At 40.0% G+C, this 15,833-nt stretch overlaps 1 protein-coding gene and 2 long non-coding RNA genes across 5 annotated transcripts in view; all 3 read left to right on the top strand.

The window, feature by feature from the left end:
• The first annotated feature begins 2,082 nt into the window (after nt 1–2,082).
• LOC147752341 (uncharacterized) lies at nt 2,083–4,114 on the top strand. Its single transcript, XR_015314323.1, has 2 exons — nt 2,083–2,705; nt 3,734–4,114. It is a non-coding gene; the product is annotated as an uncharacterized LOC147752341 (long non-coding RNA).
• A 661-nt stretch (nt 4,115–4,775) lies between these two features.
• LOC147752340 (uncharacterized) lies at nt 4,776–9,826 on the top strand. Its single transcript, XR_015314324.1, has 3 exons — nt 4,776–4,960; nt 5,366–6,053; nt 9,716–9,826. It is a non-coding gene; the product is annotated as an uncharacterized LOC147752340 (long non-coding RNA).
• Nucleotides 9,827–13,131: 3,305 nt separating this feature from the next.
• LOC111268671 (chitinase-3-like protein 1) overlaps nt 13,132–15,833 on the top strand; it is a 7,906-nt gene continuing 5,204 nt past the window's right edge. The window contains exons 1-3 of one of the 3 annotated variants that reach the window (XM_022847816.2): nt 13,482–13,569; nt 14,117–14,310; nt 15,466–15,616. In XM_022847816.2, coding sequence (XP_022703551.1) covers nt 15,514–15,616 — 103 coding nt within the window. In that variant the 5' untranslated portion in view covers nt 13,482–13,569; nt 14,117–14,310; nt 15,466–15,513. Of the gene's footprint in view, nt 13,570–14,116; nt 14,311–15,465; nt 15,617–15,833 lie in introns of all 3 variants that reach the window. The other 2 variants (XM_022847817.2, XM_022847815.2) reach the window with 2 other exon arrangements.

Raw genomic sequence — 15,833 nt, 5'->3', positions numbered from 1 at the left:
AACACAGACTATGCAGTAACGATACGCTTAGTACTAATACGATACAGCACAGGGACAAACATCGATGTAAATCATTGTGAGCAAATAGCATTCTTACAGTAATTGTTGTATGTTCGATGTGCTGATGTTTTTCGCTGGATGACACACACCTTAGCTCGTTTCGTCCCTTCCCCCACTAAGTTATATAGGAATATTAGGATAATGTAAACCAATAATCCTCGCGGCGAGCACATAGGGTGTCATTGCACTTAGGCGGGTTGATGGTAGCCGCCAGAAATTAGCTAAGCCTTGTCTCACTAATGATACGGTTACGACCCCGACCACTACGACTACGAGAACACAACAATTCAGAACTGAGATGGAAGGACCATTCAGGCTTCATAATATTTATTCCATTGAATGATTAAATACTTAGGGTAAATAATGAAGGAAATTAACGTGGAGTAGCTAATGAAAAGGCGAATAGTTCCCATGAAAAATATCTGGCAGTCACTTCGAGAACCGTAGGCGATTTCGTATTTAATTTCTAAGCCAGTACTGCTTGTTTATCTAAATCCTCCATGTTTACTGGACTACCTTCCTCAAGTCTTTCGCAACGAATTTTATGGAACGTTATTTTAACTTTAGTAGACTGAACAACATTTTAAGATCTACAATCGATCGATTTCCAGTGTAGAAGTAAGCAATATTTAATTCATACACAGGTGCAAGATACATATACGCATTCAAGACGAAATTATCCAGAAGCAGTCTTTTTTTTTAAGTGTTTTTGCCAGCACGATCGCACTCAGTTGATCAAAATACACTAGAAATTAATAAATCGTACTAAGACACACGAGAGACACACATGATCTTCTCAGTTACAAAGAATTTTTGTTAACGTTATTAACGGTGGATACATATTGGTATAAAAGAGGCCCGTTTGAGATACCAATTTGGGTTATTATATTTATAGAGGTGTTTCCTGTTAGTATATGGAATGACTGCCATAACGCCAGTGACTAGCGGCCAGAATGCATTTTTTATTAGGATTTATTGATTGAATTTCTATAAATATCTTTGAGTATTTTTGGAAATTTACGTCACCATCAAACGATTCATCGATTACAAACTTTTTTTGCGTACGTTTTACAGGTTATGGCGCATTCATAATTTGTGAGCGTGTGCCCTTTATCTGGAAGTCAGAAAACCCCCTAGCGGCGATACCGGCCATAAAAGTCCAAACATATAAAAGCATTTTCTTTAAAGTCCTACATGTAAGTTTGTCCATTAGACTCTGAAGGGTATCCATAGAAAAACTTATATCGTAGAGCCTTTCATAATTTTTGGCTCTAATGATTGTTTTAGACTCCTAAAACGACTGCTGTTCATGTATAGTTTGTTAAATATGAAGTAATCAAATTCAACCATTATCGCAACTAATCGTGCACATATTGAACGTCTGCCGATTTTGCACTACACTTTAGATAGACATGTATTAAAACCTTTTTACATGTTGGTTTTCTAACAAAAAAAAAGTTACATTGTACATGTTATACATCAGGTGGTAGTACATTAGTTTTTGTTAGCGTCACATATAATTTGAGTCTTTTGAGCTCAAAACCTCGTGGAAATCATCAACATACGTTTTACAAGCTATTTGTCCAACCAAAACTGCACAGGCCATCTTGCCTCATAGTTATGACACGTTGCGGAGATTTAAAGTGCATAATGATAATAATAGCAAAGAAAAAATCCAATCTCTCTCTTTTTCGCTCTCTCTCTCTCTCTCTCTCTCTATATATATATATATATATATATATATATATATATATATGTATATCTATATGTATTCCTCTATTTATCCTTCTACTGGCCGTAATTCGAGCTTCGAATCAATGGCTAACAGAGGCATCTTCCGTTTTTTCTCTTATATGGGGAAAAAAGCAGGAAAGCTGCTACCCGTAGCTCGGCGGCTTGCGTGCCCCCTTCTCGCCAGCCTGCTTTTTATTCCGCCCGATCCATTTAACTTAATATAATAAACTAAATTGTTAAGATGGATGCTCCGCCGCTATCCGCGCTTGCCACTTTTGGTTCCGGAATTTGCCATCTGATTGGGGGTTACTTAAGTCAGCTTGGATCGGTCATTCGTCTCGGTTGGTAAGCCGAAGCCGGAAGACCGTTGCCGGAACACACAAAAAAGAACGATCGTATTGCAACCCGTCGAACTCTCATGCTACTCTGATTCTCGAGGGCGTGGGCACGGAGTGGCTTCCACAATAGCATTAGCAGTCTGCTCGTCTGGGGACGGGTGATGGGTGAAAGGAGGGTGAAGGTCAGGGTAGGCAATCGAATTTCGTGTTCACCACGTCTTATTGTTCTGCTTCATCCTGGTCTTTTCTTTCTGTAACAACACTCGCTCCTACCCACTTGAGTGTCTTGTTGCTTTCGTAGCCGTTCCTGAAGTTCGTGGCTTGGCAAAGTGCGTACGCTGAGTTAATGTCACCGATAAAATCAGCATTTGAACGCCACCGTCGCGCTGTGTTGTAGTTGCGTTTTCGACGGTAAACAACGACAAACTTCGAGCCGTTCTCTGTTCATATCCTGAGATTGTAGTGTTTGTGACAGGAGTCGTTTAACGAAAGTCTACAAAAAATCGTAGGATAACACAAGAAACCGTGGCATCGCAGAGGAATCTGTTGAAGGAACTCGATATAAGAAGACCAGTAAGGCTCGCTCTGGTTGAACTCCCAGTTAGCGTGTGTATGTGTGAGCGTGTGTGAGTGTATGTATACTAGATTGTGTGTGTGTGTTTATGTGTATGTGTGCATGTGTATGCGTGCGGGTGTGTGGGGTGGGACATGTCATCGATGCTACACCTAAAAAAGAGGTAAATCCAAACCTTTGTTCACATCAAGGCGATAGCTAAGAACGCTAAAAAACGAATCCACGGGAATCTAGGCCGAAAAAATGAGGCATGGAATAACGGACTGAAGTACGATACTAACTTTTGTCATTCAGATAGTCGTGTGGCCTTAGAGGGTTCATGTTTAGAAACGTCACTAAAGACCGAAACTGGTCAGAGAGGAGAAATAAAACCAAAGCCTCTTTGTACGTCGTTGCCGTCCCTGTTATTGGTCATTGAGGCCAAAGAAGCTTACATAGCAATCATTTTGGGCATGATTAACAAAGACTAAAGGTGAATGAGCACTCTGTGAGTGCCGAAGTGGTAAAGTGAGCAGGACACCGGGTCTCCAAAGCTATAGGCGGCTGAAACCCGGTGATTCTTCAGATGTATTTGAATTCTTAGTATTAGCTCACCGAGCATTTTTGCTTAACCAAGGAAGACATTTGTTATTCAACATATACTTAAAATTAGTGCCCACGTTCTATATTGCTCATTAGGAGAATACTGACTCTAGCGACCTCCAGCCACCTAGGGCCGTAACTTGTATAAGGCGTTATTGTATTTATATCGAACAAAATCGACACGTAGAAAAATAGCCCCTGATGAGCGAAGTAAAGGTAGATACTATCCTTAGAGAATGGTTTCCGGAGGAATTATTGCCGTTACCGAGTTTTTAATTCCATTTACTAAATGCTCGTGATTAATAGATAAACTTCCCCGCGTATATATCACGCGTAAGATAAATATCCAGTTTGAGCCACGCTAATCCACTATGGTACAAATATAGGAGATTCAGTTAGTGTCCTAGTTCCTTATTACATCACCGTTTGCTCTTTCCCACGTTAGCTCTAGGCCTCGTAAAAGCGACATGTGAGGAATTGGAAAGAAAAGCGCCAGGCAGTGCGTACTGAGGACGCGGTCAAACTGGGCCGATGATAGTAGTTAACGAATAATCAGTCGAGAGATCCAGTAGGTGCTTACGTTCTACAGTCGTGTGTAATAGTTCACGCCGAAGATTACGAGCCGGCAACAGGTACTGCCATTACCAAACAAGTTCGATACGGCCACCAAAAATACGGTTGCCAGAATACGTCAAGCACCGAAAGAAGCCAGTTTCTAGCGGAGTTGTAAATTGTACAATTTCCTTTTGATCTGGCCAAGTCCACACAAGTTTGCAGATATAAGTTCTAAGGATATCAATAAAATCCAAACAAATCTTTACTCAAATACACGTAGCAACTTTTCAGTGTAGCTTTGCGCGATTTAGAGATAGCCTATTATCAGCCATTAAGGGACTTTTTGTGAAAATAAAGAAAAAGGCTATAAGCGGAAATAATCATAAAAGGAGTTCCAATGAAACTATTGATCGACACAGATTCTCTATCCGTACTGACGCTGCTAAAAGTACAGCGCTCGTTAATACCAACTCGTCCATAAATCTACACAGAATGTATATCCGCCAAGAAGACGGATGCTAAACACTTGATCTATGTTGTAAAAACGATCGCATCGGTGCAGGCTTCTAGCATAGAGTTACAACGAGCAATTAATGTAAAACGGCGCACTGTAAGATATGTTTATCGGAAGTTCAAACACTTCAGAAGATGATCATAACAAAGTCAAAAGACTTCTAAGCAAAATAGGCCAATATATTAAAACTAAATATATGTAACTTAATGGCGAGCGAGCTACAGATCTAAGGTGACACATTGATTCGAAAGGCCTTTGAACAAATGGTCGATGACGTAAAAATGACTAGGGGCGCGTCACGACGAACAAAAAATAACCAGCTGAAATCGTTTTTAGGTCTGATGCCAGGCTAGAGGTAGGTACGAGGCCGTGTCCTCTACACGTCGGGATGAAAAAGGACATATCTTTTACATGAGGTTCAGAAGAGGCGTTTAGCTATGCCAAGTTGAGACCCGTAAAAGGACGCAGGTTAAGCATATATTATCAAAGGCAAATAGTGCATCTCAAGCTTAATGAGCACTCTACCGAAATCGGTGTGGGTATACCATCTCGCCGGCGGCTGTAAGCAGTGAATCGAGCCAAAAACGCTGTCATTCGCTGAATGTAAGTGTTCACAAACGGAGAACAAATGCTAGCGATTTGATGTGAGATAATTTATTGAAATCAACAATTGTTTGCTTGAAAAGTGACCAAGCTGACGGTGCACATAGTCTCTTGGCGAAGATATCGAATGTTTAGCGTAAGTGTGTTCTGTCGATTGATCCTCTCCGAGCTTGCCCACAAAAGGCTACGAATAAGTATTTCATGCTCGTAACCGTAAAAGATAAATCATAAGGTAACATTGATTAATGAAAATTAGGCGCAAGGCAAGCGGTTCAAATTGTTTTTCATGGAGGGTGTCACCGTTTGAAATAAGGAGGTGGCCATCATGGAAAGTTTATAGGACTTTGCGAAATGGTCGGGTCGAAGTTGTAACGAAGGCTTAATTAGGCATGGTATTACTTTCAGAATAATTCGGAGATCTAGGAGAATAATAGTGCGGTCCTTCGATGCTGATAAATGATTCGTCATTCAAGGTTCAGGAACGGCAGCTAGACAAGCAAATTAATAGCGAAACAGCTTCGATTTCGCATAGGGTTTATCGCTACATGTGTATTCCCTGTTGCACGTTGGTTTTTTTGAATACAAAATTGATGTCAATTTGCCAAAAATCTGGGGCTGAAACTCGCGCACGTACGGCCGTATCATCCGAGCGGAGACCAAAATCAACTAAACGGGTCGGAAGAAAATCTAGGCGACAACAATTCGTAAAGTTTACGCCAACGCGATATCGTTAAAATAAAGTATTTTTCGGTAATCGTCATGAAAGGGTAATATCGCAGCATTATCAAGGTGAAGATCACGCAATACTGGACACGAACGGAGTACATTTGACCACATCAAGCCGAGGATTTGGCAAACGTAGCTAAAAAAAGAAGTCTTCAAAAAGGATACAAGAGTTCCCATGAGGATCGTGCACATCAGGCTTATTTTATCCAGTGAGAGCAGAGACGAACGAGAGCAGAACCGAAAACGGTCCCAAGCAATAGGCGACCACAAGCACACCGCCAACAAGCCCGGTTCTCCATAGTCTTTCTCTTGCAGCCCATAGAAGCATGTTACAGGTGACCAGAAGAACTGTCAGTTCCTCCAAGTGGTAAGAAAACAATGATAAATATTAAGGCTTAAAGTTGCGATAAGAGTTTGGTAATTAAATCGTACTAAATCAGCATCCAAGCTGAGCTGGAAGAAGAAAAACATGAAGGAAGGAAGAAAGAAAGGGTGTGGCGCCATTGAAGGAAAGTAGTTTGATAAATTGGGTTTAAATGATGCCCCAGGCCTCTGAGCATATTGCCTGCTGCTCTATGTTAGTTTAATTCTGGAAGAGTAGATGCCATGTGAAGAGTTGAAATCAAAAGATTAAGCAGTGCCCCAGAAGCGTGATAAAGGTTCGCAAGCAAAGCTAGCCAGTAATTACTTAGTCCGGTAATGTGTCTTCTAATTTTTGTTATGATATCTTACTCCACGAAGGACTGGATCACAAAATGTATACAGTACCTAGTTTGTTCAAAAGCCGAGTATTCTCCCTACTTACGACCTAACCTAACCTTACGAAGAAATTGTCTATTACGCTGTTTTATTGTTTGTTTTTAATTAAGATAGGTATTTTCTCAAGCTAGTTTCTGCGGAAAAAATATTTTTGTAAGCATTTTTCATGATCAGTTTCACGTAACACTTCGTAATGTGTACTTTACCATATTTTAATGACTAGCTTCCCATCAATGTCGCTGCCGTTTATTCGGGCCGTCTACGTGCATCATACGCTTTCACGTACAGCTGACAAGTACGTTTACGCCCTGTCATGATCAGCACGCTGTCTACGCAATCATTTCAAGAACTTAATTGTGTTGGTCTTTAGTATGGTAACTTGTATTGCGACCTGTCTGTGGCCCTATACTTTGGTCTATAATATATATAATTGTTACGCTCACGTCCACATCACACTTGATACCGGCTCCTTAGCAGACGTCGTAAGCTTCAGATTTAACAATGTGTTATTGTTACTACTGCGGTTGCCGCTCCCATTATGTATTTTTAGATACTGCAGTTATCCTAAATCGCGGCATTTTGAGTGTGCACACCACTCCTTTTGCGTTAATGGCTTTACACTTAAGTTGAGGATATAACAGGCAATTTATAATTTCTAAAGTTTTTATTGGCTTTGCGACTAGAACTCTGGGACGTCGTATAAAGTAGTAATTAAGTTCGTAGAAGTCTGTGACTTTTATAAGCCGGCTTGCTTTGCATACATAACCAGCATATGCGATATTTTGTTTAATAGTCGCGGTTTGGTCGAAACTATTTGTTCTCTGTATTTTATAAATATAAAAACACACTAAACACATCACTTTTCCTCAGATACACATATAGCTAATACTATTATATCAAGTACTATTAGCGCTGATATTAACAACAGTCATGTCAAACAGAAACGGTAGTTAGGAAGACCTTTTTGAAAATTGGCCCTGTATTCTCATATTGCCAACGTAAGTTATTTTACTCGACTAGAGGTCTACCTAAACTTGTGTTCATTTTATCCACCGATACAACGCCTACGTTTTGCAAAAATTGAAGCAACAAAATAAAAACGATGTTTAAATGCATGCCCGTCTAAATTAAGGCACTATGTGCCTGTAAATCATACAAGTGAGTCCTAGTAGTTAAAAAAAAAAATAGTGTTCTTATGCCTAAAAGAATCGCATAAGGCAAAGTTTGTATGGCAAAAGGCATGACGCCAAAAATTCAACAAATACATGAGTGCGTTAACAGAATTATTATTAGTATTTAGCACATTACCAGCTGCACGCTTGAGCTCGGATAGGATTAGAACTTATGGGGGACAGTAAAAATTACTTGGCAGATAACTAACAATAAGACGGGCTTTATGAGTTTTACTAAATTTATGTGAGGACAGTACGCGTTTAAATGGTAAATATATGCACTTATTTGTCGTTCTCGTTTGTATGATAAAAAAATGTAGAGTGGCCCATACGTTATGAATTAAATAACCTCAAACTCCCAATTCCATAATATATTTTCCCTATAAATCACACACCAGGAAAACTGTTTGAAATGTCAAGGGTCAAGTGAAATTTTCTGTCCAGGCAGTGTATGTGTGACGAGAATGTTTTAACCGCAGAAATTATGTCCTATATATATATATATAAGTTGAGCCCGCCATGATAGAATAGTCGTTTTTCCAATTATAGCTAATAATCCTTTGGCGTTCAGTATGATTTGACAAGCCTTCTTCATCGAGAGCAAGCTGATACAGTACCTTTAGATCGGCCTTAATTCGTACATACGGCAGATGTCGTGACAAATCAAGAATTGATTTACAAGATTGGTAACCTTCTGTTTCTAATGATCTACCTCAAAACCTGTAACATTCTTTAAAGGTCACTAAACCTACCATTTTGAAGGAAGCTATCAAAGAGGAGAGTATCTGTTTTATCTATATATTCTACCTAATCTCAGCACGGCTATTTAGCCACGAAAAATGTTGCACCGTCAGCAAGCAAATCTGTAATGCTCTGCGCTGTCAAATTAAACGCTATCTTTTCGGTAGAAAGAGTTACATAAACGCAAACGTGACGCGGGGATGCGCGTTCATTGAAGTAAAACAAAACTAAAATGAAGTGATTAGAAAAAGACAATACAATCAAGCTTCGGCGTATTTCTCTGACACTGGTTGTTTCAGGCGTTAATCTGCCTTCCCTACACCCCCTGCTAGCCGCGTGTTCTTCATAGGGTTATTGCAGCGAAAATTATTTATTGTTACTTTTTAGCCGCAGCGAGCTCGGAGGGTCACTCAATGATTTACCTAAGTTTGGCGGGTTCCTTGCGATGGTAGCCTTTAATGCAAGATCCTTCTGCCATTGTCCTGTTAATAGACGTCCTAATAGCACCGTGTATTTGAAATAAAAGATGTTTACACTTTGAAATGTCTCCTATCAGCTTTTTTTCGCGATTTTAACCAGAGCTCGAAACTATCTGAGATGCAGAGAAATTGTTAGCGATGCTGTGATTAAGCAGGTCAAAACCTTCAAAATAGTCGAATAAAATGAGAGTTTTCCTCTTTCAGAAACAATGTCTGCTGCTGAATCATTGTAGTAAGTGATGGTGCCGTTAATATATTTCTTGCGAAATCCAGAAAACGTTTCCTCAATGTTCTTCAACTTTTCCGTCATGAACCTTTAGGTTACTAGGTGGTAGTTGTCTATTGACGATTTACTGTTCTTTCTGTGGCTTGGCGCGATCAGTAAGAGTTGAAAGGGACCAGCGACGAATCGTACAGGATCAGGTTATTATGCTGGCAAGGCAGTATGCAAAACTTCTGTAACATCCTATCCGCAATAAAACCGGCCATTTCGGATCATTGACATGTATAGGAAATTGAAACATTTATAGTAGATATCCGCTTCGAACTTCTTAGGAAAAAGACCCGCCTAAAACGCAACTAATTTAGTCAAGTAAACGTTTTCACCTGTGAGTAATGGGATTGAAAGCCCCAATGGAAAATTTAGATTGTTACCTCGAGAACTAAACTTAGCACCGATTCATTGCGGCTACCTCTTGACGGCATATTGGGGATGATGGGTCCCATCGATTTGCTTCAAGTCATTATCACATAACTGATATCATAAGAAAGTGTACAACGATCTTATATCTCCGCCGTTTGGATTTATCAGTTGGTCACACAGCCACCGTGTGCATAGCAATTAAAATATTATGGGTTTTTTTTTTCGCTATTTGCAGACGTCTACTGACCGATTGGGTAAACGTTTCCGTTTCTAAGTCACGCACTGGCTGGTCAAAGACTGTGACAGTTTTTGTTGGTTCCGATAAACAACGGTACGTCGATGGCTTTAAGCGCACGTAACATCGTACAAATGAACAAGGATCAAGGATCCCACTGTGTAGCACCGCCTTATAAAAAACTTCAGAAAACAAGTTGTCCTTTATTTCTACATTGCTAAAATATCGTTTATATATATATATATATAGATATATATATATATATAGTAAAAAAATATTGGAAAAGTAATGTTAGTTTTCTATTAGGCTCAAACAAAGATAAATAATCTTTCCGTAAAAGTTACTAAATGTTTAAACTTTTGTTGATTCATGTTACCTTCTAAAATTGCTCTCGAATCTAGCACGTATCTATATATTTAATACACGCTTTTACACACAATTGTTATTCCCGGCTTTGTTCTATTAGGTCAGAGACCTTCTCAGCGATCGTTGGGTGCCCATATCTACAAGCAGCAAATGGTCGACATCGCGGCCTTCAGTGACTAACTCCATCGAATAGGCAGGTCCTTGAAAGAAGATTGGTATCGTGGTCATTTGCATTGCAACAACAGATCTCACGTCTCACTGATAGGCAGGTGTTACAGACAAGATTAGGTTCGGCATTTGAAGATCTTCTTCTTATGACACAAATTGCTCACTTCACAAAACATCAACATTTACGGCCCTAACCAATCTTTCTCTATAAACTTCTGAAATTTCAAGCTGGCAAGACAATGTGATAATTATACTATAAAAAAGTATCGAACGGCGCATCCGATTGCTGAAGGTGACACCAATATGGTATAATGAAGATCTTGCTTGCCGTAACACACATATCTATCAGGACTCAAAAGCAGTAGCACGTAGCAAATAGAAGTTCTATTTGGGAATAAGTTATTTAGCATATCTTTAGTTACCTTTTGAATATTTTTGGTTCATTATTCTGCTTAACGAAGCCGTTTTTCCGAGTGAAAATTTGCAAATAGATAGAACAATCTTATTTTGACAGTAGATATGACATTTATTCTGCCCAAGACCTTAGCGCGTACTGAACTCGAAAATAATAGGGTTTACGTACGGTGCATCTCAAGATGAACGCACAAGGACGGCTCTCCTGCCACTGTCATCTTTTGTAAATCTCCCTTTGACGTAATAAAGGTGTGTTTAAATTAAATTGTAATAAAAAAAAAAAAAAAACAATTATAAAGTAAATAATATTGAGTGTTATAATTCAGTGAAGTTATTTTATTTCGACGAGAGATTTTTCATTACTCCATATATTAGTGCTTATAAATCTACCTAATCGTTGCCTATACTTGTGGCAAATCGTCCGAACGAAGTTAAACGATCAGACCAAATCGAAATTTGTCTAGCCAAAAAATGTAACCATAACACGTAACCTTATCGAGTCCGGAAGTACCGCGCTACCGTTGATAACGGAGAAAGTCGCCGCGATCAACAAAGCTAACGTAGTATGAACGGTAGCTAGAGTAGCGAGCAGGCTGAGTGCACTATTCTGCTAGTTCATCCATACCTACATAATTGTGACAGTTGACAAACCCTTGTCGAGCGATAAAGATCGTCCTTAGTCATCGGTTGATTAATAGAAAAAACCGTAAGCGGTAAAGCCGTATCGACAGACGAAGAATAACTGTGTAATAGACTAGTGAAAAAAGCAGTTAGTATTTGCTCCCCATCCGGGGACTAAGGCTTCGTCTATCTATCTGCGAGCCGCGAGCCGGTCGGCCGTACAGCAACGATGACAACGAAACCCACGTCAATTAATCCCAGCTTCCGGTGAACGCGTGGATGTGCCGTCAAAGACGAGCTATGTGCAAGCTTCACCGACGATTCGTTGTTTCAGAGTACATATATAACGGATAAATGGTCCTGCTTATAGATTGACTGCTGGCTGTATAGGGTGCATTGATTGGCAATGCGGCTTCTGCTCGAATTCCTGTAAACTCCCTATTTTTCAATTCATGTTGTACGTTATAGTCGAGCTGCACTTGGGCCACACGTCACACGCACGTTGTGCTCGGTGGCAAGTATGTATAACGATACCCAAAAACTGGCCGGCGGAATCAATCTACATGATCAAAGCGTCCGGCAATGGGACGACGGTATGAGGTTACAATAGGAATAAACTGAGCGGGCTATAACGTTGCATGCGAGTCTATTGAACAAAGGGCGGAGACTCACGCCTTTCCTCATACAGAACGGCCGCTGAAATCGTGAGTGCGCCGATACGAAATAGAGATAAACGAAGATCTAATCAAACAGTGAAAAGACTCTGGATCTGTAATAACGACCAACGAAGCCCGTTATTGACACGAGTAACGAAATGTTATCTGGAAAATTGATTAGCAAGCCTGAAAAAAAAGAAGAGAGTGACAGCACTTTCTTATTTTATGAAACGTGAGCAGTTGTAACCTGCCCATAGGCGCTTATTTCTGAACTGTATGACCCCAGCACAAATAGAAAGAAGCATAGAAAATTGTCTATATAATTTGCGATGTATTGAATTCAGCTGTCGTCCTTTTTCATCGATATTCGGTTTAAGAAACCACAGTACAGAATAGAGTTTTGGTTTACTTAAATCATTATTTCGTTTGTTCTCCATTTACAGGATTAATCGCGTCGATTACCCCACGCATTTTATGTAAATTATGATAGGTTAAGTGGATGGAAATTCAATATTGCCTCAGAACCCAGCGAGGAGCAATTAGTACTGCTGCGATCATGTAAAGTGATCTGCCTCTGGCTTACATTTGCCAACTAGCCATTTTAATAATTGGACCCAGAAAGTAATTTTTCCCCGTGAAGTTGGCTTTTAGGGCCCGCTGTTCCTCTGTAGAGGCTCTTCGCTGGTCCCGTTCTAAGGTCATGTTGGGCCACGAAACCGGCAAAATCATTAAACGGTTCACTTTATAATAATCATCACAACAGTATCGCTGTCACCAACTAAATGAGACCAACAACGTTGCTATAGATACCTGCCCGACAAAAAAAATTGGGTAGCGGTAGAATTGTACGTAATGACTCGAATATTCATACATGTTGCAGTTAAGAGCTATTGAATACTTCTTCCACACTATATAAGGAAGGCAGCTTTCTCATAAACAAAAACAGATATACTTGATTGGCTACCAGCTACACGTTTGTGGTCATACTGCATCATACACGTCCGTGGTGTGTATGGATTCGAACGGGTGTACTTCTATACTGCTTGTTTGCTATCCACAATACACACAACACTGTTAAGGGAAACAAGGCGATAAGCATTGTCTAGGCCTTATCAATTGCCATTGGAGCTAACAACATCGATCGGTACGTGTAGATTCGTGGTAGAATGTTTGATGTCCCATGGCCGCTTACGGATTCGTTCAGTCCAGTGCGTATAATACGTTCATGGCTTTGACAAACGCAAGGAGTGTTAGAGTGTTACTGTTGACCGATCATTATATCCGCAACCGATATTTCATGCTACAAAAGAACGCTTAAGTGTTTACTTCATAGACTCAAGAATTAGTCTAGCTAGGACGAAGAGCGGCGTGAGATTTGCTAGGAGCGCTCATAAAACAATGACCATATAGTAACAGCGGGGAGTGTACAGCGGGAAAGGAAAGAGTAGGGAACGAACTTAGGACTGTTGGCAACGGTATGAGATGAATTCGGTCGTCAGCGTAAGTTGCATGTGAAATATGTGAAAATCGTTTGAAGCCATGGCTATCTGCATACAAATGGAGCCTACAAGGAAGATACGAAACATTGATTTACCAGCTGAACCGCAGTGTTGCCAAAAATCACTTCAGGTATGTTGATTACGTTAAGAAAACGAGACAGATCCGACAAAAAGCATTGCTGTCTTCACAGTTTTCCAACCAACACAACGACACCCAAGCTGTGTCCAGGTCCCTAGAAGCGTCTTTCGGAACGGTCAAGCTCGATCCATGAGGGCATAGTAAACCACCAACCTGTATGTACCAAAGGTTCACTCATCTAAGCCTAACGTGAATAACAGTGGAAGAAAATGCCAGACTTCTGCATACTTTTTTTAAGCTGTCTATCGGCGCAAAACGGAATTAGGGTACTAAATGATGGTGCAGCGGTATCTTCCGCCTTTATCGATGTTAACTACTACACCAAACAAGGACTGCATGCCTTTCATACCCACTGATATTGTCGACTCTCCGTGGCAAGGATTCCCTAAAATATGGCTGACTGCTAAAAACTCTCCACGCAACGAACTTACTTACATAGAACAACTTATTTCGACCCTGAGGTCGGCGTGTAATTTACACGGCTCTTGTCTCTGCAACTGGTAGTAATGATATGATTTGCGTGCTTTGTTTTTAAAAGATGGAGGGCCGAACTTAAATGAACAGCGTGTGCGCTGTGGGCGATCAGAAAGAAACGCATCTCGATCACATGCGTGTGCATCTAGTAGTTCCAGAACGACGAGAGAGCTTGTGAGCAATGGCTTCAAAATTGGGCACGTAATAGGCGTCAGTCTTGTACAGAAATAAGGTCTAAATTCAGGGAGTATTGTTAAGGTAGGATTAATAAGCGGGACGAGTAACTATTCAATACATCTAGAGCTATCACTAGCAAGCATGACCATATATTTTAATACTGATACACAAACGAGTATAAAGTAGACATTGATTACAATGAACCTAGTAGACAAGATTCGTCAAAATATTATAAACAAGACGACCTTTTCCGCCTGTTATCGAGCACCTATACTGAGCACTGCGACAAATTATTGTGAGGCCAATAAAATAATCACAAATAAATATGAATGTATGCAAGTTCTAGGTACGTTGAGATAGGACCTAACCGCAAGGTCAAAAAGTCAGTTCTTGATCTTCTAATACCTTGTAACCCACTGGGTCTTAGCAGTGTTCCGACGGCGAAGGATACGTTAATAAGGTTCTAGAAGATCAGCTGCACTAAATAACACCAAACACCTAAAAGTATCACCCCACAAAGTGTCTAATGGACTCCGTATAATTGTAGCAATTTGCATTTTGCCTTAAAGAAAAAGCGTTAGCACTACGTAGACGCTTTTGCGGTTCGGGATCTGACCTAACCCGAAGCTGGTAAAATCAACGAATATGACGATAATCTTTACATGACTTTAAGAACTCCGCATGCTTCCGTATGCTTTTTTTGCTGACCAACAAATTTACCCTGGAAAGAGTCAAGGCCGTTGTCGTTATTGGTTTTGCCATGCGTAGAAGGCTCTGACGGCTATCTAACGAGCTTCAACTATAATAAGTCGCAGATGTATTGATCCTTGCTTATTTTTTTCGCTGCAATATATTTTTAGCTGTTACGCCTTATCGCAATTTACTAGCGATGTTGAGTCCTCTAAGCTTCCCCCTGCATAATTCCCTATCTCATTGTCCCATTCGCTATTCAAATGCTGTGTTTCAGTGCCGAGTGTCAAAAAGCTATATTCTATCAAGTGTGGAAGGGGAACACAAAAACTAAACGTACATTTTTATTATATTATAAACAGTTCTTAGCTGGTATTTTTATATAAAGTTTTTTTTAATATATTTTTTAAATAAAGTGTCTATTAAACACTTCGCATGAGTTAGCTAATGATTCATAGTAATAATGTAGATAGATGGATAAGTTCCCGAGTTTGCGAAAACGCAAGAAATTCACGCGTTAGATTGCCTCTTATCTCCTGTCAACAGGATCCTCTCCGATGGCAAGCGTGCATCGGGTCCAATGTTATTCTGTGTATGATTGTGTTTATCGTCAACGTAGCACTGATATTCTGTGTCAGCCTAATTATCGTTGCGTATGTCAACATCAAACTTGGGCCGCGTGATGATACGACCAGACGTAAGTAACCGAAAATGTTGATGATGTTATGGGAATGTCAGTAAAATAACTATTGGACATTTGTGGCTTTGCTAATATTCCCTCCTGGTAAAAGATGTCAGCCTAGAACTCTCGTCAAATATGCCCTACCTTTCCTCTACATATAAACCTGGCATCAGCTAAACGCCTAAGATAATTGAACCGATATGTTAAGCTTTATACCGGTTTATATGCATAT

Source organism: Varroa jacobsoni, unplaced genomic scaffold (genome assembly GCF_002532875.2).
Source record: "Varroa jacobsoni isolate VJ856 unplaced genomic scaffold, vjacob_1.0 scaffold_1307, whole genome shotgun sequence".
NCBI lineage: Eukaryota > Metazoa > Arthropoda > Arachnida > Mesostigmata > Varroidae > Varroa > Varroa jacobsoni.
Note: the sequence above shows the minus strand (reverse complement) of the source record. Positions and strands in the feature narration are given on the sequence as shown.